The 26,325-nt window shown below is 46.3% G+C and overlaps 1 protein-coding gene across 2 annotated transcripts in view; it reads left to right on the forward strand.

The window, feature by feature from the left end:
* LOC137372614 (guanine nucleotide exchange factor VAV3-like) overlaps positions 1-26,325 on the forward strand; it is a 350,921-nt gene that overhangs the window by 206,488 nt on the left and 118,108 nt on the right. For both annotated transcript variants that reach the window (XR_010975463.1, XM_068036548.1), the window contains exons 9-10: positions 1,970-2,069; positions 23,320-23,415. Coding sequence is in view for 1 of the 2 variants with exons in the window: in XM_068036548.1 (XP_067892649.1) it covers positions 1,970-2,069; positions 23,320-23,415 (196 nt within the window). In the remaining variant the exon portion in view is untranslated. The remainder of the gene's footprint in view (positions 1-1,969; positions 2,070-23,319; positions 23,416-26,325) is intronic.

The following is a 26,325-nucleotide window of genomic DNA, read 5'->3' on the forward strand; positions in this document are numbered from 1 at the left end:
TTGTCCTGAATTATCATTTGTAAAAGTTTTCCCATCACCTAGGTTAAGCTAACTGGCCTGTAGTAGCTGGGCTCATCCTTACAGTTTTTGTACAAGGGTGTAACGATTGTAATTCTCCCGTCCTCTGGCACCACCCCTGTGTCTAACGAGGATTGGATGATTATGACCATTGCCTCAGTAATTTTCTCCCATACTCCCTCTGTATCCTTGGATGCATGTGATCTGGTCCTGGTGACTTATCAACTTTAAGTACAGCCAGCCTTTCTAATACCTCCTCTTTATCAATTTTTAGCCCATCTAGTATCCTGGAAACATCCTCATTCACTGTAGCTTTAGCTAAATCCTCTTCCTTGCTAAACACTGATCTAATACTGATTCAGTACCTCAGCCGTGCCCTCTGGCTCCACCCAGCAACATGTCTCAATTTTGGTCTCTAATAGGCCCCACCACTCCTCAGACAACCCTTTTCCTGTTAACATGCCTGTAGAAGACCTTTGGATTCCCTTTTACGTTGGCCACCAGTCTATTCTCATACTCTCTCTTTATCCCTCGTATTTCTTTATTCACTTCCCCTCTGAACATTGTATATCTAACCTGGTTCCTCCCTTGTATTATCAACCTCTCAACTGTCATACACACCCTTTTCCTGCTTCACCTTTCTCTCTCTCCCTTTCATCATCCAGGAAGCGTTTGTCCAACCTTTCCTCCTCATGGGAATGTACCTCGACTGCACCCGAGCTTTCTCCTATTTAAAGGCAACACATTGTTCCATTGTATTTTTGATGACCAAACTTTGATTTCCGTTTACGTGGGTCAGATCTGTTCTCACCTCATTGAAATTAACCCTCCTCCAGACAAATGTTTTTTATTCTAGATTGCTCCTTGTCTTTCTGCATAATTAATCTAAACCTTACAATACTCTGATCACTGTTCCTGAGAAACTCTCTCAATTCTCCACTTGACCCATTTCAAACCCCAGAACTACATCCAGCAATGTCTCCTTCCTCATTACACTGGAAACAAACTGATCAAGGAAATTCAATTGAACGCACTTCAGAAACTCCTCTCCTTCTCTGTCCTCAACACAATCACTGTCCCATTCAATACTGGGAGGTTGGAGTCTCTCAATATCACTGCTCTATAGTCCCTTGCACCTCTCAGTAACTTCTTTGATAATCTGCTCCTCGGTCTCCTTCCCTGCAAATTACATCAAGTAACATAATCGCTCCTTTGGTCTTTTTCAACTTCAATCAAATCCTTCTTGCTCTTTATGCAGGTTGCTGATTCGCTTTCTCCCCCTCCCACCCTCCCACTCTCTCTCCCTCCCACTCTCTCTCCCTCCCACCCACTCACTCTCCCACCCTCCCACCCACTCTCTCTCCCTCCCACCCTCCCACTCTCTCTCCCTCCCACCCTCTCCCTCTCTCTCTTCCCCCCCTCTCTCTTCCCCCCCTCTCTCTTCCCCCCCTCTCTCTTCCCCCCCTCTCTCCCTCCCACTCTCTCTCCCTCCTACCCACTCTCTCTCCCTCCCACTCTCCCACCCACTCTCTCTCCCTCCCATTCTCTCTCCCTCCCACCCTCTCCCTCTCTCTCTTCCCCCCCCTCTCTCTTCCCCCCCCTCTCTCTTCCCCCCCCTCTCTCTTCCCCCCCCTCTCTCTTCCCCCCCCTCTCTCTTCCCCCCCTCTCTCTTCCCCCCTCTCTCTTCCCCCCCCTCTCTTCCCCCCCCTCTCTTCCCCCCCTCTCTCTTCCCCCCCTCTCTCCCTCCCACTCTCTCCCCCTCCCACCCTACTACCCACTCTCTCTCCCTCCCACTCTCCCACCCTCCCACCCACTCTCTCTCCCTCCCACTCTCTCTCCCTCCCTCCCACCCTCTCCCTCTCTCTCTCTTCCCCCCCCCTCTCTCTCTTCCCCCCTCTCTTCGCTTCCCGCTCTCTCTCCCCTCTCACTCACTCCCTCTTTCTCTCTGTAGGTTGCTGATTTATGGTGACTATTGCAGTCAGGTGGAGAGTGCAATCAAGTGTTTGGACGAGATCAGTAAATCAAGACACGATCTACGGCTGAAGCTGGAGGTAATTAATCATTCACTCTCGCTTACTAATTTTAAGTTACTGCTGTTTAGGGATAAAGTATTGCTGTGATAATATGACCATTCCACACTTCTAAATTTATTTATTCAAACTATGAATGAATTCAAGATTTTCACATTAATACCTCAATGTGTGATTTCACAATCTGGACAATAATATCCCACGGATCAGCCATGATCTAATTGAATGGTGGATCTGGCTCGAGAGGATGAATGGCCTATTCCTGTTCCTATGTCCCACCCTCCATAAACTTCAACTCATCTGAAATCTTGGTGCCCATATCCTAACTCTGTTTATCCATCACCCCTGTGCTTGCAAGCCTGCACAGTGATAAAGGATTCGATCGTCAAGGGATCAGACAGGCATTTCTGCAGCAGTAAATGTGACTCCAGGATGGTGTGTTTCTTCCCTGGTGCCAGGGTCAAGGATGTCATGCAGTGTCTGCTGGACATCCTTCTGGGGGAGGGTGAACAGCCAGAGGTCGTGGTCCAAATTGGTACCAATGAAACAGATAGGAAGAGGGATGAGGTCCTGAAAGTAGATTTCAGGGAGTTAGGAAGGAAATTAAAAAGCAGGACCTCCAAAGCAGTAATATCAGGATTACTCCCAGTGCATAGGAAGAGAGGACTGATCGATTGAACACTTGGCTGGAGAATTGATGTAGGAGGGAGGGCATCAGATTTTTGAGGCATTGGGACCGGTTCTGGGGCAGGTGGGACTGTACAAGATGGACGGGCTACACCTGAACAGGACCAGAACTAATATCCTCGCAGGGAGATTTGCTAGTGCTGTTGGGGAGGGTTTAAACTAGCATGTCAGGGGGTTGAGAACCTGAGGGGTAGCTCAAATTGGAATGAAGTAAAGCTAGTAACAGGAGGTAGAAAAGTAGCAAGTGACATTAGAAGGCAGGCGAAACAAAGGCGAGCATCAACTAGGTTTAGAATGCAGAATAATGTCAAGAAGACAAGGTTAAGGGCACTCGACCTGAATGCACACAGCTTTCACAACAAGGGAGATGATTTCAAGGCACAACTAGAGGTAAATGGGTTTGATCTAATTGACATAACAGAAACGTGGCCACAGGGCGACCAAGACTGGGAGCTGAATATTCAAGGATATTCAACATATAGGAAGGACAGGAAAAGGAGGTGGTGTTGTGCTGACAATAAGGGATGGGATCAGTACATTAGTAAGAGAGGATCTCAGATCAGAAGAACAAAATGTGGAATCTCTTTAGGTGGAGCTAAGAAACAGCAAGGGGCAGCAAACATTGGTCGGAGTTGTTTCGAGGCCACCAAACAGTAGTGGTATTGGCATTAATCAGGAGATGAGAGAAGCATGTAGCATAGGTAATACAGTAATTATGGGTGACTTCAATCTGCAGATAGACTGGGTAAACCTTCTCTTTGTCCTCCTTGTCTCGAGAGACAATGGCTAAGCGCCTAGAGGTGGTCAATAGTTTGTGAAGAAGCGCCTGGAGTGGCACGAAAGGCCAATTCTAGAGTGACAGACTCTTCCACAGGCGCTGCCGATAAAATTGGTTGCACAGTTGGCTCTCCCCTTGCGCTTCTGTCTTTTTTCCTGCCAACTGCTAAGTCTCTTCGAGTTGCCACTCTTTAGCCCCGCCTTTATGGCTGTCCGCAGCTCTGGCGATCACTGGCAACTGACTCCCACAACTTGTGGTCAATGTCACAGGACTTCATGTCGCCTTTACAGATGTCTTTAAAGCGGAGACATGGACGGCCGGTGGGTCTGATACCAGTGGCGAGCTCGCTGTACAATGTGTCTTTGGGGATCCTGCCATCTTCCATGCGGCTCACATGGCCAAGCCATCTCAGGCGCCGCTGGCTCAGTCGGGTGTACAAGCTGGGGATGTTGGCCGCCTCGAGGACTTCTGTGTTGGAGATACGGTCCTGCCACCTGATGCCAAGGATTCTCCGGAGGCAGCGAAGATGGAATGAGTTGAGACGTCGCTCTTGGCTGACATACATTGTCCAGGCCTCGCTGCCATAGAACAAGGTACTGAGGACACAGACTTCATACACCCGGACTTTTGTGTTCCGTGTCAGTGCGCCATTTTCCCACACTCTCTTGGCCAGTCTGGACATAGCAGCGGATGCCTTTCCCATGCGCTTGTTGATTTCTGCATCGAGAGACAGGTTACTGGTGATAGTTGAGCCTAGGTAGGTAAACTCTTGAACCACTTCCAGAGCGTAGTCTCCGATATCGATGGATGGAGCATTTCTGACGTCCTGTCCCATGATGTTTGTTTTCTTGAGGCTGATGGTTATGCCAAATACATTGCAGGCAGCCGCAAACCTGTCGATGAGTCTCTGCAGACACTCTTCAGTGTGAGATGTTAATGCAGCATCGTCAGCAAAGAGGAGTTCCCTGATGAGGACTTTCCGTACTTTGGTCTTCGCTCTTAGACGGGCAAGGTTGAACAACCTGCCACCTGACCTTGTGTGGAGGAAAATTCCTTCTTCTGAAGACTTGAACACATGTGAGAGCAGCAGGGAGAAGAAGATCCCAAACAGTGTAGGTGTGAGAACACAGCCCTGTTTCACGCCATTCAGGATAGAAAAGGGGTCTGATGAGGAGCCACCATGTTGAATTGTGCCTTTCATATTGTCATGGAATGAGGTGATGATACTTAGTAGCTTTGGTGGACATCCGATCTTTTCTAGTAGTCTGAAGAGACAAAGAACAAAGAAAATTACAGCACAGGAACAGGCCCTTCGGCCCTCCAAGCCTACGCCGATCCAGATCCTCTATCTAAACCTGTCGCCTATTTTCTAAGGGTCTGTATCTCTTTACTTCCTGCCCATTCATGTATCTGTCTAGATACATCTTAAAGACGCTATCGTGCCCGCGTCTACCACCTCCGCTGGTAATGCGTTCCATGCACCCACCACCCTCTGCGTAAAGAACTTTCCACGCATATCCCCCCTAAACTTTTCCCCTTTCACTTTGAACTCGTGTCCCCTTGTAATTGAATCCCCCACTCTGGGAAAAAGCTTCTTGCTATCCACCCTGTCTATACCTCTCATGATTTTGTACACCTCAATCAGGTCCCCCCTCAACCTCCGTCTTTCTAATGAAAATAATCCTAATCTACTCAACCTCTCTTCATAGCTAGCGCCCTCCATACCAGGCAACATCCTGGTGAACCTCCTCTGCACCCTCTCCAAAGCATCCACATCCTTTTGGTAATGTGGCGACCAGAACTGCACGCAGTATTCCAAATGTGGCCGAACCAAAGTCCTATACAACTGTAACATGACCTGCCAACTCTTGTACTCAATACCCCATCTGATGAAGGAAAGCATGCCGTATGCCTTCTTGACCACTCTATTGACCTGCGTTGCCACCTTCCGGGAACAATGGACCTGAACACCCAAATCTCTCTGTACATCAATTTTCCCCAGGACTTTTCCATTTACTGTATAGTTCACTCTTGAATTGGATCTTCCAAAATGCATCACCTCGCATTTGCCCTGATTGAACTCCATCTGCCATTTCTCTGCCCAACTCTCCAGTCTATCTATATTCTGCTGTATTCTCTGACAGTCCCCTTCAGTATCTGCTACTCCACCAATCTTAGTGTCGTCTGCAAACTTGCTAATCAGACCACCTATACTTTCCTCCAAATCATTAATGTATATCACAAACAACAGTGGTCCCAGCACGGATCCCTGTGGAACACCACTGGTCACACGTCTCCATTTTGAGAAACTCCCTTCCACTGCTACTCTCTGTCTCCTGTTGCCCAGCCAGTTCTTTATCCATCTAGCTAGTACACCCTGGACCCCATGCGACTTCACTTTCTCCATCAGCCTACCATGGGGAACCTTATCAAACGCCTTACTGAAGTCCATGGATATGACATCTACAGCCCTTCCCTCATCAATCAACTTTGTCACTTCCTCAAAGAATTCTATTAAGTTGGTAAGACATGACCTTCCCTGCACAAAACCATGTTGCCTATCACTGATAAGCCCATTTTCTTCCAAATGGGAATAGATCCTATCCCTCATTATCTTCTCCAGCAGCTTCCCTACCACTGACGTCAGGCTCACCGGTCTATAATTACCTGGATTTTCCCTGCTACCCTTCTTAAGCAAGGGGACAACATTAGCAATTCTCCAGTCCTCCGGGACCTCACCCGTGTTTAAGGATGTTGCAAAGATATCTGTTAAGGCCCCAACTATTTCCTCTCTCGCTTCCCACAGTAACCTGGGATAGATCCCATCCGGACCTGGGGACTTGTCCACCTTAATGCCTTTTAGAATACACAACACTTCCTCCCTCCTTATGCCGACTTGACCTAGAGTAATCAAACATCTGTCCCTAACCTCAACATCCGTCATGTCCCTCTCCTCGTTGAATACCGATGCAAAGTACTCGTTTAGAATCTCACCCATTTTCTCTGACTCCACGCATAACTTTCCTCCTTTGTCCTTGAGTGGGCCAATCCTTTCTCTAGTTACCCTCTTGCTCCTTATATATGAATAAAAGGCTTTGGGATTTTCCTTAACCCTGTTTGCTAAAGATATTTCATGACCCCTTTTAGCCCTCTTAATTCCTCGTTTCAGATTGCGCCTACAATCCCGATATTCTTTCAAAGCTTCGTCTTTCTTCAGCCGCCTAGACCTTATGTGTGCTTCCTTTTTCCTCTTAGCTAGTCTCACAATTTCACCTGTCATCCATGGTTCCCTAATCTTGCCATTTCTATCCCTCATTTTCACAGGAACATGTCTCTCCTGCACGCTAATCAACCTCTCTTTAAAAGCCTCCCACATATCAAAAGTGGATTTACCTTCAAACAGCTGCTCCCAATCTACATTCCCCAGCTCCTGCCGAATTTTGGTATAGTTGGCCTTCCCCCAATTTAGCACCCTTCCTTTAGGACCACTCTCGTCTTTGTCCATGAGTATTCTAAAACTTACGGAATTGTGATCACTATTCCCAAAGTAGTCCCCTACTGAAACGTCAACCACCTGGCCGGGCTCATTCCCCAACACCAGGTCCAGTATGGCCCCTTCCCGAGTTGGACTATTTACATCCTGCTCTAGAAAACCCTCCTGGATGCTCCTTACAAATTCTGCTCCATCTAGACCTCTAACATTAAGTGAATCCCAGTCAATGTTGGGAAAATTAAAATCTCCTATCACCACCACCCTGTTGCTCCTACATCTTTCCATAATCTGTTTACATATTTGTACCTCTATCTCACGCTCGCTGTTGGGAGGCCTGTAGTACAGCCCCAACATTGTTACCGCACCCTTCCTATTTCTGAGTTCTACCCATATTGCCTCACTGCTCGAGTCCTCCATAGTGCCCTCCTTCAGCACAGCTGTGATATCCTCTTTGACCAGTAATGCAACTCCTCCACCCCTTTTACCTCCCTCTCTATCCCGCCTGAAGCATCGGTATCCTGGGATATTTAGTTGCCAATCATGCCCTTCCCTCAACCAAGTCTCAGTAATAGCAATAACATCATACTCCCAGGTACTAATCCAAGCCCTAAGTTCATCTGCTTTACCTACTACACTTCTTGCATTAAAACAAATACACCTCAGACCACCAGTCCCTTTATATTCATCATCTGTTCCCTGCCTACTCTTTCCCTTAGTCACGCTGACTTCATTATCTAGTTCCTTACAGGCTTTAGTTACTACATCCTTACTCTCCACTGACCTCATTTGGTTCCCATCCCCCTGCCACATTAGTTTAAACCCTCCCCAACAGCGTTAGCAAAAGCACCCCCAAGGACATTGGTTCCAGTCCGGCCCAGGTGTAGACCGTCCAATTTGTAATAGTCCCACCTCCCCCAGAACCGGTCCCAATGTCCCAAAAATCTGAACCCCTCCCTCCTGCACCATCTCTCAAGCCACGCATTCATCCTGACTATTCTTTCATTTCTACTCTGACTATCACATGGCACTGGTAGCAATCCTGAGATTACTACCTCTGAGGTCCTACTTTTTAACTTGGCTCCTAACTCCCTAAACTGTGCTTGTAGGACCTCATCCCGTTTTTTACCTATATCATTGGTGCCTATGTGCACAACGACAACTGGCTGTTCACCCTCCCCCTTCAGAATGTTCTGCAGCCGATCTGAGACATCCCTGACCCGTGCACCTGGGAGGCAACATACCATTTGGGAGTCTCGTTTTCGACCACAGAGCCGCCTGTCTACTCCCCTTACAGTTGAACCCCCTATGACTATAGCCCTTCCACTCTTTTTCCCGCCCTTGTGAACAGCAGAGCCAGCCACGGTGCCATGAACCTGGCTTCTGCTGCCTTCCCCTGGTGAGCCATCTCCCTCAACAGTATCCAAATCGGTATACCTGTTGTGGAGGGAGATGACCGCAGGGGACACCTGCGCTGCCTTCCTGCTCTTTCTCTGCCTTTTGGTCACCCATTCCCTTTCTCCCTCAGCAATCCTAATCTGCGGTGTGACCAATTCACTAAATGTGCTATCCACGACCTCCTCAGCATCGCGGATGCTCCAAAGTGAGTCCATCCGCAGCTCCAGAGCCGTCATGCGGTCTAACAAGAGCTGCAGCTGGACACACTTCCTGCACGTGAAGGAGTCAGGGACATCAGCCATGTCCCTGAGCTCCCACATTGAGCAAGAGGAGCATGTCACGGGTCTGACATCTCCTGCCATTTTTAATCTTAAGCTTAAACTTAGTTAAATGAAAAAGGAACGAAAAGTTTTTTGCCAATCACACGATAAAAAAAAAGAGAAATAGAAAAAGCCTTACCTTATCTACACACCACCGAGTCCTTTTTTTTGGTTAGAGGAGGAGGGCGGGTGGGAGACACTACAGGTGTAGTGTCTCGGGTTCAGAAATGGCCCAAATATATCGGGTTTTACTTACCCAGCAGCCCCCTGGTCTCCGCCGAAAACAAAAGGAAATTAAATTTACTTTAAACTGACCTTCCCAGCTGCTCACGCGCTCGCACTCTCTGCTCCCGAAAAAGCTGCTGCTGACTAGGTCAAAGGCTTTGGTGAGATCAATGAAAGCAGTGTAGAGGGGCAACTGTTGTTCGTGGCATTTCTCCTGTATCTGACGAAGGGAGAACAGCATGTCAATGGTGGATCTCTCTGCTCGATAGCCACACTGTGCCTCAGGGTAGACACGCTCAGCTAGCTTCTGCAGTCTGTTTAAAACGACTCAAGCGAAGACTTTCCCCACTATGCTGAGCAGTGAGATTCCACGGTAGTTGTTGCAGTCACCGCGGTCACCCTTGTTCTTATAGAGGGTGATGATATTGGCATCGCGCATGTCCTGTGGTACTGCTCCCTCATCCCAGCACAGGCACAGCAGTTCGTACAGTGCTGAAAGTATAGCAGGCTTGGCACTCTTGATTATTTCAGGGGTAATGCCGTCCTGTCCAGGGTCATTTCCACTGGCTAGAGAATCAATGGCATCACGGCGTTCCGATTTTGTTGGCTGTTCGTCCAGCTCATCTATGACTGGTAGAGGCTGGGCTTCATTGAGGGCAGTCTCAGTGACAGCATTTTTCCTGGAGTACAGTTCTAGGTAGTGCTCAACCCAGCGGTCCATTTGCTTGAGTTGGTCAGTGATTATGTCCCCTGATTTAGACTTGTGGGGGTGATCTTCTTGATGGTTGGTCCAAGAGCTCTCTTAATGCCATCATACATCGCTCTGATGTTTCCGGTGTCAGAGGCCAGCTGAATATGACTGCATAGGTGTTGCCAGTGGTCATTTGCACAGCGTCTGGCTGTTCTTTGTGCAGCGCTTCTGGCTGCTTTAAGTGCTACGGGTGTTAACTCGCTGGGGGCTTTCTTGTAGTTCAACAGTGCAATGCGCTTAGCGGCTGTGATAGGTTCCAGCTCTTCAAAGTGAGATTGAAACCAGTCTGCATTCCGCTTCACACGTTTGCCAAAGGTGGTCTTGCTGAGTCATAGATGGCGTCTCTGATGTGGGCCCACTTGATCTCTGCATCCCCTGTAGGAGTGTTTTGAAGGGCGTTTTCAAGTGAATTTAGAAACTAATGTAACAGTGAGCACTAATGCTGGGGAGGACGAGTTTCTGGAGTGTGTTTGGGATGGTTTTCTAGAGCAGTATGTTGAGGAACTGACTAGAGAACAGGCTATTGTAGATTTTGTACTCTGTAATGAGAAAGGGCTAATTCATAATTTTGTTGTAAAAGAACCTCTAGGGATGAGTGACCATATTATGATAGAATTTTACATTATGTTTGAAAGTGAAGTAGTTCAATCTGGAGCCAGGGTGTTAAATTTGAACAAAGCAAATTATGAAGGTATGAGGGACAAATTGGCTGAGGTGGATTGGGAAAATACATTAAAAGTTATGACAGTACATAGGCAGTGGATAGTCTTTAAAGAAATATTACATAGTTTACAGCAACTATACATTCCTTTAAAGCACAGAAACCCTAAAAGTTAAGGCTGTCAGCCGAGGCTAACAAAGGAAGTTAAGGATTGAATAAGATTAAAAGAAAAGGCCTATAAAGTTGCCAGAAATAGTAGTAACCCTGAGGATAGGGGGGATTTTAGAATACAGTAAAGGTGGACCAAGAAACTGATAAAGAAAGAGAGAATAGAATATGAATGTAAACTTGCAAAAAATATAAAAACGGACTGTAAAAACTTCTACAGGTATGTAAAAAGGAAACGTTTGGCTAAGACAAATGTGGGTCCATTACTGGCAGAGTCAGGAGAATTTGTCATGGGGAACAGAGAAATGGCAGAGAAGCTAAATGATTACTCTGTGTCTGTCTTCACTGAGGAAGATACAAGAAATCTCCCAGAATTAGAGATCCAAGGGATTAGGGACAATGAGGAATTGAAGGAAATTAGTATTAGTAAAAAGGTTCCTGCAGATTGGAAGGTAGCAAATGGCACCCCACTATTTCCGAAAGGAGAGAGAGAGAGTAAACACGGAATTACAGACCTGTTAGCCTTCCATCAGTAGTAGGGAAAATGTTAGAATCTATTCTAAAGGATGTGATAAATGAACACTTGGATAATAATGATCTGATAGGGCAGAGTCAACATGGATTTATGAATGGGAAATCATGTTTGACGAACCTGTTGGAGTTTTTTGATGATGTTACTAACAGAATTGATAAAGGGGAGCTGGTGGACGTGGTATACTTGAATTTTCAGAAGGCTTTTGATAAAGTTCCCCACAGGAGGTTGGTCAGCAAAATTAAATCACATGGGATAGGAGGTAATATACTGGTGTGGATTAAGGATTGGTTAACAGGCAGGAAACAGAGTAGGAATTAATGGATCATTCTCGCGTTGGCAGGCTGTGACTAGTGGGGTATCACAAGCATCAGTACTTGGGCCCCAGCTGTTCATAATATATATCAATGATTTGGATGGGAGGACCAAATGTAATATTTCCAAGTTCGCAGATGGCACAAAATTAGGTGGGAATGTAAGCTGTAAGGAAGATGCAAAGTGGCTTCAAGGGGATTTGGACAGACTTAGTGATTGGGTAAGAATGTGGCAGATGGAATATAATGTGGAAAAATGTGAGATTATCCATTTTGATAGGAGGAATAGATGTGCAGAGTATTTCTTAAATGGTAAGAGATTAGAAAGTATAGATATACAAAGGGATCTGGGTGTCCTCGTTAATAAGTCACTGAAAGCTAACATGCAAGTGCAGCAAGCAATTAAGAAGGCTAATGATATGTTAGCCTTTATCACAAGAAGATTTGAGTACAGGAGTAGTGAAGTCTTGCTTCAATTGTATAGAATCTTGGTTAGACCGCACCTGGAGTACGAGGCAGTTTAGGTCCCCTTACCTTAGGAAGGATATTATTCCCATAGAGTCATAGAGTTTTACAGCACAGAAACAGGCCCTTCGGCCCAACGCGCCTGTGCTAACCATCAAGCACCCGTCCTAACTAATCCCATTTCCCCGCACTTGGCCCGTAGCCTTGTATGTTACGGCATTTCAAGTGTTCATCTAAATACTTCTTGAATGTCGTGAGGGTTCCTGCCTCTACCACCTTGTCAGGCAGTGTCTTCCAGATTCCAACCACCCTCTGGGTGAAAAAATTTCTCCTCAACTCCCCTCTAAACCTCCTGCCCCTTACCTTAAATCTATGCCCCCTAGTTATTGACCTCTCCGCTAAGGGAAAAAGTTTCTTCCTATCTATCCGAGCAATGCCCCTCATAATTTTGTATACCTCAATCAGGATGCCCCTCAGCCTTCTCTGCTCTAAGGAAAACAACCCCAGCCAATCTAGTCTCTCTTCATAACTGAAATGTTCCAGCCCAGGCAACATCCTGGTGAATCTCCTCTGCACCCTCTCCAGTGCAATCACATCCTTCCTATAGTGTGGTGACCAGAACTGTACACAGTACTCCAGATGTGGCCTAACTAGTGTTTTATACAGCTCCAACATAACCTCCCTGCTCTTATATTCTATGCCTCGGCTAATAAAGGCAAGTATCCCATATGCCTTCCTAACCACCTTATCTACCTGTGCTGCTGTCTTCAGTGATCTACCCTCATCTACACATCTAGTTACCTCCTCGAAAAATTCAATCAAATTTGTTCTCCCCCTGACAAAGCCATGCTGACTATCCCTGATTAATCCCTGCCTCTCCAAGTGGAGATTAATCTGCTATTTTCCCAACCACTGATGTTAGACTCACTGGCCTGTAATTACCTGGTTTATCCCTGCTACCCTTCTTGAATAATGGTCTCACATTTGCTGTCCTCCAGTCCTCTGGTACTTCTGCTGTGGCCAGAGAGGATTTGAAAATTTGTGTCAGAGCCCCTGCTATCTCCTCCCTTGCCTCATCTGGGCCTGGGAAATTATCCACTTTTAAGCCCACTAAAACAGCTAATACTTCCTCCTTTTCAATGCTAATTTGTTCAAGTATATCACAATCCCCCTCCCTGATTACTGCACCTATATCGTCCTTCTCCATAGTGAACATAGATGAAAAATAATCATTCAAAACCTCCCCATGTCCTCCGACTCCACACAGATTAGAGGTCAGAGGGAGTGCAACGAAGGTTCACCAGACTTTTTCCCAGGATGGCGGGTCTGTCCTATGAAGAGAGATTACGAACATACGAATTAGGAGCAGGAGTAGGCCACTCGGCCCCTTGAGCCTGCTTCTCCTTTCAATAAGTTCATGGCTGAACTGATTACTCCACATTTCCACCTACCCCTGATAACCTTTCACCCCCTTCCTTATTAAGAATCTATCTACCTCTGCCTTAAAAATATTCAAAGACTCTGCTTCCACTGCCTTTTGAGGAAGAGAATTCCAAAGACTCACGACCCTCTGAGAGAAAATATTTCTCCTCATCTCTGTCTTAAATGGACGACCCCTTATTTTTAAATAGTGACCCCTAGTTCAAGTTTCTCCCACAAGGGGAAACATCCTTTCCACATCCACCCTGTCAAGACTCCTCAGAATCTTATATGTTTCGATCAAGTCACCTCTTACTCTTCTAAATTCCAGTGGATACAAGCCTAGTCTGTCCAATCTTTCCTCACAAGACAGCCCGCCCATTCCAGGTATTAGTTTAGTAAACCTTCTCTGTACTGCCTCCAAAGCATTGACATCTTTCCTTAAATAAGGAGACCAGTACTGTACACAGTACTCCAGATGTGGTCTCACCAATACCCTGTATAGCTGAAGCATAACCTCCCTACTTTTGTATTCAATTCCCCTCACAATAAACGATAACATTCTATTAGCTTTCTTAATTATGTGCTGTACCTGCATACTAACCTTTTGTGATTCATGCACTGGGACACCCAGATCCCTCTGCATCTCAGAGCTCTGCAATCTATCACCATTTAGATAATATGCTTTTTTATTCTTCATGCCAAAGTGGACAATTTCACACTTTCCCACATTATACTCCATTTGCCATGTCTTTGCCCACTTACATAACATATCTATGTCCCTTTGTAGCCCCTTATGTCCTCTTCACAAATTATTTTCCTGCCTATCTTTGTGCCATCAGCAAATTTAGCAACCATACCTTCGGTCCTTTCATCTAAGGCATTTATATAAATTGTAAAATGTTGAGGCCCCAACACAGAGCCCTGTGGCACACCACCCGTTAGATCTTGCCAACCAGAAAATTACCCATTTATACCGACATATAAAAACAAAATACTGCGGAAGCTGGAAATCTGAAATAAAAACAGAAAGCGCTGGAAAAACTCAGCAGGTCTGGCAGCATCTGTGGAGAGAGAAGCAGAGTTAATGTCTCAGGTCAGTGACCCTTCATCAAAACTGACAGATATAAGAAATAGAAAAGATTTTAAGCTAGTAAAGCGGGGGTGAGGCAAGAGATAACAAAAGAGAAGGTATTGATAGGACAAGGTCACAGAATAGCTGACCAGTAGGTCATGGAGCAAAGGCAAACAATATGTTAATGGTGTGCTGAAAGATAAAGCATTAGTACAGATAGGTGTTAATGGACTGAACAGTCACAAGCACAAACATGAAAAAAAAGTGGGTAGACACAGTAGAAACAAACTGAACAAACTAAAATAAAATAAACACAAAAAAAAGAATAAAGAAAAAATAACTAAAGATAAAAGTAAAAGGGGGGCCCCACATGCTCTGAAATTATTGAACTCAATGTTCAGTCTGGTAGGCTGTAGTGTGCCTAATCGGTAAATGAGGTGCTGTTCCTCGAACTTGCATTGATCATTTATGCATACTCTCTGTTTCCTGTTAGCTAGCCAGTCTTCTATCCATGCCAATATGTTACCACTTACACCATGAGCTTTCATTTTCTGCAATAACCTTTGATTGGCACCTTTTCAAATGCCTTCTGGTAATCTAAGTACAATACATCCACTGGTTCCCCTTTATCCACAGCACATGTAACTCCCTCAAAGAACTCCAATCAATTGGTTAAACATGATTTCCCTTTCACAAAACCATGTTGACTCTGCCTGATTACTTTGAATTTTTCGAAATGCCCTGCTATAATGTCTTTAATAATAGCTTCGAATATTTTTTGTGAGACAGATATTAAGCTAACTGGCCTGTAGTTTCCTGCTTTCTGTCTCCCTCCCTTTTTGAATAAAGGAGTTACATTCAATATTTTCCAATCTAATGAAACCGTCCCTGAATCTAGGGAATTTTGGAAAATTAAAACTAACGCATCAACTATCTCACTAGCCACTTCTTTTAACACCCTAGGATGAAGTCCATCAGGACCCAGGGACTTGTCAGCCCGCAGCTCTAACAGTTTGTTCAGTACCTCTTCCCTGGTGATTGTAATTTTCTTGAGTTCCTCCCTCCTTTCCATTTCCTGACTTACAGCTAATACTGGGATGTTACTTGTATAATTAATAGTGAAGACCGATGCAAAATATCTGTTCAATTCATCTGCCATCTCCTTATTACAAAGAACAAAGAACAGTACAGCACAGGAACAGGCCATTCGGCCCTCCAAGCCTGCGCCGATCTTGATGCCTGTCTAAACTAAAACCTTCTGCACCTCCGGGGACCATATCCCTCTATTCCCATCCTATTCATATATTTGTCAAGATGCTTCTTAAACGTCGCTCTCGTACCTGCTTCCACCACCTCCCCTGGCAGCAAGTTCCAGGCACTCAGCACCCTCTGTGTAAAGAACCTGCCTCGCACATCCCCTCTAAACTTTGCCCCTCGCACCTTAAACCTATGTCCCCTAGTAACTGACTCTTCCACCCTGGGAAAAAGCTTCTGACTATCCACTCTGTCCATGCCGCTTATAACTTTGTAAACCTCTATCATGTCGCCCCTCCACCTCCGTCGTTCCAGTGAAAACAATCCAAGTTTATCCAACCTCTCCTCATAGCTAATGCCCTCCAGACCAGGCAACATCCTGGTAAACCTCTTCTGTACCCTCTCCAAAGCCTCCACGTCCTTTTGGTAGTGTGGCGACCAGAATTGCACGCAATATTCTAAATGCTGCCTAACTAAAGTTCTGTACAGCTGCAACATGACTTGCCAATTTTTATACTCTGTGCCCCGACCGATGAAGGCAAGCATGCCGTATGCCTTCTTGACTACCTTATCCACATGCGTTGCCACTTTCAGTGACCTGTGGACCTGTACGCCCAGATCTCTCTGCCTGTCAATACTCCGAAGGGTTCTGCCATTTACTGTATACTTCCCACCTGCATTAGACCATCCAAAATACATTAACTCACATTTGTCCAGATTAAACTCCATCTGCCATTTCTCCGCCCAAGTCTCCAACCGATCTATATCCAGCCGTATGCTCTGACAATCCTCATCACTATCCGCAACTCTACTAACCTTTGTGTTGTCCGCAAACTTACTAATCTGACCAGCTACATTTTCCTCCAAATCATTTATATATACTACAAACAGCAAAGGTCCCAGCACTGATCCCTGCGGAACACCACTAGTCTCAGCCCTCCATTCAGAAAAGCACCCTTCCACTGCTACCCTCTGTCTTCTATGACCGAGCCAGTTCTGTATCCATCTTGCCAGCTCACCTCTGATCCCGTGTGACTTCACCTTTTGCACCAGTCTGCCATGAGGGACCTTGTCAAAGGCTTTACTGAAGTCCATATAGATAACATCCACTGCCCTTCCTTCATCAATCATCTTCGTCACTTCCTCAAAAAACTCAATCAAATTAGTGAGACACGACCTCCCCTTCACAAAACCATGCTGTCTCTCGCTAATAAGTTTGTTTGTTTCCAAATGGGAGTAAATCCTGTCCCGAAGAATCCTGACGTAAGGCTCACCGGCCTATAATTTCCTGGATTATTCTTGCTACCCTCCTTAAAGGAACAACATTGGCTATTCTCCAGTCCTCTGGGATCTCTCCTGTAGCCAATGAGGATACAAAGATTTCTGTCAAGGCCCCAGCAAATTCTTCCCTTGCCTTCCTCAGTATTCTGGGGTAGATTCCATCAGGCCCTTGGGACTTATCTACCTTAATGCTTTGCCAAACACCCAACACCACCTCCTTTTTGATAACGACATGACCCAGACTATCTACACTCCCTTCCCTAGACTCATCATCCACCAAGTCCTTCTCTTGTGTGAATACTGATGCAAAGTACTCATTTAGTACCTCGCCCATTTCCTCTGGCTCCACACATAGATTCCCTTCTCTGTCCTTGAGTGGGCCAACCCTTTCCCTGGGTACCCTCTTGCTCTTTATATATGTATAAAAAGCCTTAGGATTCTCCATTATTAATTCCCCAGATTCACTTTCTATTGGACCATGCTCACTTTGCTAACTTTTTAAAATATCTATAGAAATTCTTACTATCTGTCATTATATTTCTAGCGAGCTTTTGCTCATACTGTAATTTTACCTTCCTTATCAATCTTTTAATCATTCTTTGCTGTTTTTTTTAATATTCTGCCCAATCTTCTGACCTGCCTCCCATCTTTGCACAATTATAGGCTTTTTCTTTAAGTTTGATACTATCTTTAACTGTTTTGGTTAACCATGGAGAGCAGATCCCTTCCTTGGAATTTTTCTCTCGTTGAAATGTATCTATTCTGTGTATTCTGAAATATCCCCTTGAATGTCTGCCACTGCATCTCTATTGACCTATCCCTGAACCTGATTTGCCAGTTCGCTTCAGCTAGTTCTGCTTTCATGCCCTCATAATTGCCTTTATTTAAGTTTAAAATACTAGTCTTGGACCCACTCTTCTCTCCCTCAAACTGAATGTAAAATTCAATCATATTATGATCGCTGCTACCTAGGGGCGCCTTATCTATGAGGTCATTAATTAATCCTGTCTCGTTGCACAATACCAGGTCTAGTATTGCCTGCTCTCTGGCTCCAGAACATATTGTTGCAAGAAATTATCCCAACAACATTTGATACACTCCTCATCTCGGCTGCCTCTGCCCATTTGATTTTTCCAGTCTGTATGTAGTTTAAAATCCCCCATAATTATCGCTGTACCTTTCTGACAAGCTGCCATTATTTCTTCCTTTACACCCCATCCTACAGTGTGGTTAATGCTAGGTGGCCTGTACACCACTCCATTAGTGACTTCTTGCCTTTATGATTTCTCATCTCTACCCAAACTGCTTCTACATCCTGGTCTCCTGAACTTAGGTCATCCCTCTCTATTGTGCTAATACCATCATTAATTAACAGAGCCACCCCTCCACCTTTTCCTAGCTTCCTGTCCTTCCTCAATGCCATGTACCCTTCAATATTCAGGTCCCAATCTATGTCATCCTTCAGCCATGTCTCTGTAATGGCTATCAGATCGTACTTATTTATTTCTATTTGCACTATGAGTTCATCTGTTTTGCTTCAAATGCTGCGTGCATTCAGATACAGAGCCTTTAGTTTTGTCCTTCTATTATTTTTGTAACCTCTAACATTATCTGTTGATTTACTCTTAGATTTATACGCTCTGTCTCTTCCTGTCACTGTCTGTTTATCATTTGGGGAAACTGGGCCTGTATTCTCCAGAGTTTTGAAGAATGAGAGGTGATCTCATTGAAACCTACAAAATACTTAAAGGGATAGACAGGGTAGATGCAGGTAAAATGTTTCCCCTGGTTGGAGAGTCTAGAACCAGGGGACACAATTTCAGAATAAGGGGGAAGCCACTTAGGATAGAGACAAGGAGAACTTTCTTTACTCAGAGGGTTGTGAATCTTTGGAATTCTCTACCCCAGACGGCTGTGGAAGCTCAGTCATTGAGTATGTTTAAAGCAGAGATTGACAGATTTCTAAATGCCAATGGCATAAGGAGATATGGGAATAGTGTGGGGAAAAAAGCATTGAAGTGGATGATCAGTCATGATCATATTGAATGGCAGAGCAGGCTCGATGGGCTGAATGGCCTACTCCTGCTCCTATATTCCCACATTCCTATTTTCTTTCAGTCAGCAATTTTAAAATTCTCATCCTTCTTTTCAAATCCCTCCATTGCCTTGCCCCTCCCCATCTCTGTAATCTCCTCCAGCCCTACAATCACAGAATCACAAAATGATTTCAAATAACAACAGCACAAGACAAGGCCATTCGGCCCATCGTCTTCATGCCATCTTTCTGTAACAACAACAAAGTTAGTCCCACCCCCAGCCTTTTCTCCCCAGCCCTGCAAGTTTTTTTCCTTTCATTATCTAATTTTCCTTTGAAAGTCTTGATTGAACCTGCCTCCACCACACTCTCAGACAGTGCATTCCAGATCCTAAACACTCACTGAACCTGCCTCCACCACACTCTCAGACAGTGCATTCCACATCCTAAACACTCACTGAACCTGCCTCCACCACACTCTCAGACAGTGCATTCCAGATCCTAAACACTCACTGAACCTGCCTCCACCACAGTCTCAGACAGTGCATTCCAGATCCTAAACACTCACTGAACCTGCCTCCACGACACTCTCAGACAGTGCATTCCAGATCCTAACACTCACTGAACCTGCCTCCACCACACTCTCAGACAGTGCATTCCAGATCCTAATCACTCACTGCATGAAAAAAATTCTTCCTCATGTTGCCGTTGGTTCTTTTGTCAACCTTCGACCCTCTCTGTTTCTTCATCAAAAAACTCAATCAGGTTAGTTAAACACAATTTGTTCTTAACACAATTTGCTCTCTGACACTTTCCTTCCCTTCCTCGACTTCTCTGTCTCCATCTCTGGGGATAGGTTGTCTACCAATATCCATTATAAGCCCACCGACTCCCACAGCTACCTCGACTACACCTCTTCACACCCTACCTCCTGTAAGGACTCCATTCCATTCTCCCAGTTTCTCCGTCTCCGACGCATCTGCTCTGATGATGCTACCTTCCATGACGGTGCTTCTGATATGACCTCCTTTTTCCTCAACCGAGGATTCCCCCCCACTGTGGTTGACAGGGCCCTCAACCGTGTCCGACCCATTCCCCGCACCTCTACCCTCACCCCTTCCCCTCCCTCCCAGAACCGTGACAGGGTTCCCCTTGTCCTCACTTTCCACCCCATCAGCCTCCATATCCAAAGGATCATCCTCCGCCATTTCCGCCTCCTCCAGTGTGCTGCCACTACCAGTCGCATCTTCCCCTCCCTTCCCCTGTCTGCATTCCGAAGGGATCGTTCCCTCCGCGACACCCTGGTCCACTCCTCCATTACCCCCACCACCTCGTCCCCTTCCCATGGCACCTTCCCCTGCAATCGCAGGAGGTGTAATACCGGCCCATTTACCTCCTCTCTCCTCACTATCCCAGGCCCCAAACACTCCTTTCAGGTGAAGCAGAGATTTACTTGTACTTCTTTCAATGTACTATACTGTATTCGCTGCTCACAATGTGGTCTCCTCTGCATTGGGGAGACAAAACACAGACTGGGTGACCGCTTTGCGGAACACCTCCGCTCAGTCCGCAAGCAGGACCCTGAGCTTCCGGTTGCTTGCCATTTCAACACTCCCCCCTGCTCTCATGCTCACATCTCTATCCTGGGATTGCTGCAGTGTTCCAGTGAACATCAACGCAAGCTCGAGGAACAGCATCTCATCTACCGATTAGGCACACTACAGCCTGCCGGACTGAGCATTGAGTTCAATAATTTCAGAGCATGACAGCCCCCCATTTTACTTACATTTTTAGTGATTTTTTTTTTCTTTCTTTTTACATTCTTTTTTACATTTTTTACAATCTTTTTTTTGCATTTATTTCATTTCATCTTAGTTTGTTCAGTTTGCTTACTCACTGTTTTTTTCAGGTTGTTTTTTTTCAGGTTTGCACTTGCTGCTGTTCAATATTCAGTGTATGAACACCTAATCTGTACTAATGCTTTGTCTTTCAACACACCATTAACATATTGTTTGCCTTTGCTCCGTGACCTTTTGGTCAGCTATGTGGCCTGGTCCAATCTAGACCTCCTTTGTTACCTCTTGCCGCACCCCCACCTCACTTGCTTATAACCTGTGACTTTTCTAATATTTGTCAGTTCCGAAGAAGGGTCACTGACCCGAAACATTAACTCTGCTTCTCTTTCCACAGATGCTGCCAGACCTGCTGAGTGATTCCAGCATTTCTTGTTTTTATTGCTCTTAACAAATCTGTGCTGTCTTTCCTTAATTAATCTGCAGTTGTCCAAGTGACCATTAATTTTGTCCTGGATTATCATTTCTAAAAGTTTCCCCACCACTGAGGTTAGACTGAATGGCTTGTAGTTGCTGGGTTTATCCTTACAGCCTTTTTGAACAAGGGTATAACATTTGCAATTCTCCAATCCTCTGGCACCACCCCTGTATTGAAGGAGGATTGGAAGATTATGGACAATGCCTCTGCAATATCCACCCTTATTTCCCTCAGTATCCACAGATGAATCTGATCCGGTCCTGGTGACTTATCAACCTTAAGTACAGCCAACCTCTAATACCTGCTCTTTATCAATTTTTAGCCTTTCCAGTATCTCAACTACCTCCTCTTTCACTATGACTTCAACAGCATCTTCTTCCTTGGTAAAGACAGATGCAAAGTATTCATTGCTGATGACACAAAGATAGGTAGGGAAGTAAGTTGTGAAGAGGACATAAGGGGCTACAAAGGGATATAGATAGATTAAGTGAGTGGGCAAAGATCTGGCAAATGGAGAATAATGTGGGAAAGTGTGAAATTGTCCACTTTGGCAGGAAGAATAAAAAAGAAGCATATTATCTAAATGGTGAGAGATTGCAGAGCTCTGAGATGCAGAGGGATCTGGGTGTCCTAGTGCATGAATCACAAAAGGTTAGTATGTAGGCACAGCACGTAATTAGGAAAGCTAATAGAATGTTATTGTTTATTGCGAGTGGAATTGAATACAAAAGTAGGGAGGTTATGCTTCAGCTATACAGGGCATTGGTGAGACCACATCTGGAGTACTGTGTACAGTATTGGTCTCCTTATTTAAGGAAGGATGTAAATGCGTTGGAAGCAGTTCAGAGAAGGTTTACTAGACTAATATCTGGAATGGACGGGCTGTCTTATGAGGAAAGATTGGACAGGCTAGGCTTGTATCCACTGGAATTTAGAAGAGTAAGAGGCAACTTGATTGAAACATATCAGATCCTGAGGGGTCTTGACAGGGTGGATGTGGAAAGGATGTTTCCCCTTGTTGGAGAATCTAGATCTAGGGGGTCATTGTATAAAAATAAGGGGTCGTCCATTTAAGACAGAGATGAGGAGAAATATTTTCTCAGAGGGTGGTGAGTCTTTGGAATTCTCTTCCTCAAAAGGCAGTGGAAGCAGAGTCTTTGAATATTTTTAAGGCAGAGGTAGATAGATTCTTGAAAAGCAAGGGGGTGAAAAGTTATCAGGGGTAGGGGGGAATGAGGGGTTGAGGTTACAATCAGATCACCCATGATCTTGTTGAATGGCAGTGCAGGCTTGAGGGGCAGAGTGGCCTACTCCTGCTCCGAATTCATATATTCATATGTTATTTAGTTATTCGTAACAGCACTGTGGGTGTCCCTATCCCACATGGACGGCAATGGTTCAAGAAGGCAGCTCACCACCACCTTCTCAAGGGCAATTAAGGATGGCCCAGCCAGTGACACCCACATCCCATGAATGAATAAAAAAAATTAGTACCTCAGCCATGCCCTCTGTCTTCATGTGCAAATCTCCCTTAGGTCCTTAATCAGCCCCACTCCTCCTCTTACCTCTCCTTTACTATTTATATGCTTAAAGAAGACTTCTGGATTCCCTTTTATGTTAGCTGGCAGTCTCTTCTCATACTCTCTCTTTGCTTCTCTCATTTCTTTTTCTCACTTCCCCTCTGATCTTTCTATATTCAGCCTGGTTCTCATTTGTAATATCCACCTGACATCTGTCATGTGTCCCCTTTTTCTGCACCATCTTACTTTCTGTCTGTCTCTCTTTCATTATCCAGGGAGCTCTGGCTTCAGTTGCCCTACCTTTCCCCCTCGTGCAAACCCTTCAGGATCTCAATGTTCCTCGAATTCTGGCCTCTTGAGCATCCCTGATTTTAATTGCTCCACCATTGGCAGCCGTGCCTTCAGCTGCCTGGGCCCGAAACTCTGGAATTCCCTCCTTAAACCTCTCTGCCTCTCTGTGTCTCTCTCTTCCTTTAAGATGCTCTTTAAAATATACCTCTTGTCACCTGTCCTCATATCTCCTTATGTGACTTGCTGTCAAATATTGTCAGATCACGCGGTTGTGAAAGCCTTGAGACCTTTTACTGTGTTAACGGCACAATATAAATGCAAGTTGTTGTTGTTTAGGAATGTGCGAAGAGAGCCAACAATGGAAAATTCACACTGAGGGATCTTCTTGTTGTGCCAATGCAGAGAGTCCTGAAGTATCACCTCCTCCTTCAGGTGAATCTTTCTCTTAACTTCCACGTGTTCACACACAACTATTTTTAAACCAATTGTAAACTATGTCCCTGCCAGTTAGAGAGAACAGTTTTGTACAATGGCATTTTCTTCTCACTATACACGATGGCTGGTAAAACGGGGCCACATTATTACTGTACTCTGCTGTATAACTGGAATATTGTAGATCATCACACAAACTGCAGTCAGTGCGTAATACAAACTATAATACAGACTGTAATACAGACTGTAATACAGACTGTAATACAGACTGTAATACAAACTATAAATGGACAGCAGAGTATCAGCTGTGGCTCAATGGGTAGCACTTTCATCTCTGAGTCCGAAGGTCATAGGTTAAGATCCCTCTCCAGAGCCTTCAGTGCAAAATCCAGGCTGATGCTACCAGTGCAGTACTGAGGGAATGCTACACTGTCGTGAGGTCAGTACTGAGGGAGCGCTGCACTGTCGTGAGGTCAGTACTGAGGGAGTGCTACACTGTCGGAGGGTCAGTCCTGAAGGAATGCTACAGTTGGAGATTCAGTACTGAGGGAGTGCTGCACTGTCGGAGGGTCAGTCTTGAGGGAGTGCGACACTGTCGGAGGGTCAGTCTTGAGGGAGTGCTACACTGTCGGAGGGTCAGTACTGAAGGAATGCTACAGTTGGAGATTCAGTACTGAGGGAGTGCTGCACTGTCGGAGGGTCAGTCTTGAGGGAGTGCGACACTGTCGGAGGGTCAGTCTTGAGGGAGTGCTACACTGTCGGAGGGTCAGTACTGAAGGAATGCTACAGTTGGAGATTCAGTACTGAGGGAGTGCTGCACTGTCGGAGGGTCAGTCTTGAGGGAGTGCGACACTGTCGGAGGGTCAGTCTTGAGGGAGTGCGACACTGTCGGAGGGTCAGTCTTGAGGGAGTGCTACACTGTCGGAGGGTCAGTCCTGAAGGAATGCTACAGTTGGAGATTCAGTACTGAGGGAGTGCTGCACTGTCGGAGGGTCAGTCTTGAGGGAGTGCGACACTGTCGGAGGGTCAGTCTTGAGGGAGTGCTACACTGTCGGAGGGTCAGTACTGAAGGAATGCTACAGTTGGAGATTCAGTACTGAGGGAGTGCTGCACTGTCGGAGGGTCAGTCTTGAGGGAGTGCGACACTGTCGGAGGGTCAGTCTTGAGGGAGTGCTACACTGTCGGAGGGTCAGTACTGAAGGAATGCTACAGTTGGAGATTCAGTACTGAGGGAGTGCTGCACTGTCGGAGGGTCAGTCTTGAGGGAGTGCGACACTGTCGGAGGGTCAGTCTTGAGGGAGTGCTACACTGTCGGAGGGTCAGTACTGAAGGAATGCTACACTGTCGGAGGGTCAGTACTGAAGGAATGCTACAGTCGGAGATTCAGTACTGAGGGAGTGCTACACTGTCGGAGGGTCAGTCTTGAGGGAGTGCTACACTGTCGGAGGGTCAGTCTTGAGGGAGTGCTACACTGTCGGAGGGTCAGTACTGAAGGAATGCTACAGTCGGAGATTCAGTAGTGAGGGAATGCTACACTGTCGGAGGGTCAGTACTGAAGGAATGCTACAGTCGGAGATTTAGTACTGAAGGAATGCTACACTGTCGGAGGGTCAGTACTGAAGGAATGCTACAGTCGGAGATTCAGTACTGACGGAGTGCTGCACTGTCGGAGGGTCAGTCTTGAGGGAGTGCTACACTGTCGGAGGGTCAGTACTGAAGGAGTGCTACACTGTCGGAGGGTCAGTACTGAAGGAATGCTACACTGTCGGAGGGTCAGGACTGAGGGAGTGCTGCACTGTCGTGAGGTCAGTACTGAGGGAGCGCTGCACTGTCGTGAGGTCAGTACTGAGGGAGTGCTACACTGTCGGAGGGTCAGTACCGAGGGCGTGCCGCGCTGTTGGAGGGTCAGTACCGAGGGAGTGCCGCACTGTCGGAGGGTCAGTACCGAGGGAGTGCCGCACTGTCGGAGGGTCAGTACTGAGGGAGTGCCGCACTGTCGGAGGGTCAGTACCGAGGGCGTGCCGCACTGTTGGAGGGTCAGTACTGAGGGAGTGCCGCACTGTCGGAGGGTCAGTACCGAGGGAGTGCCACACTGTCGGAGGGTCAGTACTGAGGGAGTGCCGCATTGTCGGAGGGTCAGTATTGAGGGAGTGCTGCACTGTCGGAGGGTCAGGACTGAGGGAGTGCTGCATTGTCGGAGGGTCAGTACTGAGGGAGTGCCGCACTGTCGGAGGGTCAGTTCTGAGGGAGTGCTGCACTGTCGGAGGGTCAGTACTGAGGGAGCGCTGCATTGTCGGAGGGTCAGTACTGAGGGAGCGCTGCACTGTCGTGAGGTCAGTACTGTGGGAATGCTACAGTCGGAGCGTCAGTCCTGAGGGAGTGCTACACTGTTGGAGGGTCAGTACTGAGGGAGTGCTGCACTGTCGGAGGGTCAGTATTGAGGGAGTGCTGCACTGTCGGAGGGTCAGTACTGAGGAAGCGCTGCACTGTCGGAGGGTCAATACTGAGGGAGTGCTGCACTGTCGGAGGATCAGTACTGAGGGAGTGCTGCACTGTCGAAGGGTCAGTACTGAGGGAGTGCTGCACTGTCTGAGGTTAAATAGTGAGGGTGTGCTGCACTGTCGTGAGGTCAGTACTGTGGGAATGCTACAGTCGGAGGGTCAGTCCTGAGGGAGTGCTACACTGTTGGAGGGTCAGTACTGAGGGAGTGCCGCACTGTCGGAGGGTCAGTACTGAGGGAGTGCTGCACTGTCGGAGGATCAGGACTGAGGGAGTGCTGCACTGTCAGAGGGTCAGTACTGAGGGAGTGCTGCACTGTCAGAGGGTCAGTACTGAGGGAGTGCTGCACTGTCGGAGGATCAGGACTGACGGAGTGCTGCACTGTCAGAGGGTCAGTACTGAGGGAGTGCT

This window comes from Heterodontus francisci, chromosome 8 (genome assembly GCF_036365525.1).
Source record: "Heterodontus francisci isolate sHetFra1 chromosome 8, sHetFra1.hap1, whole genome shotgun sequence".
Classification (NCBI taxonomy): Eukaryota; Metazoa; Chordata; class Chondrichthyes; order Heterodontiformes; family Heterodontidae; genus Heterodontus; species Heterodontus francisci.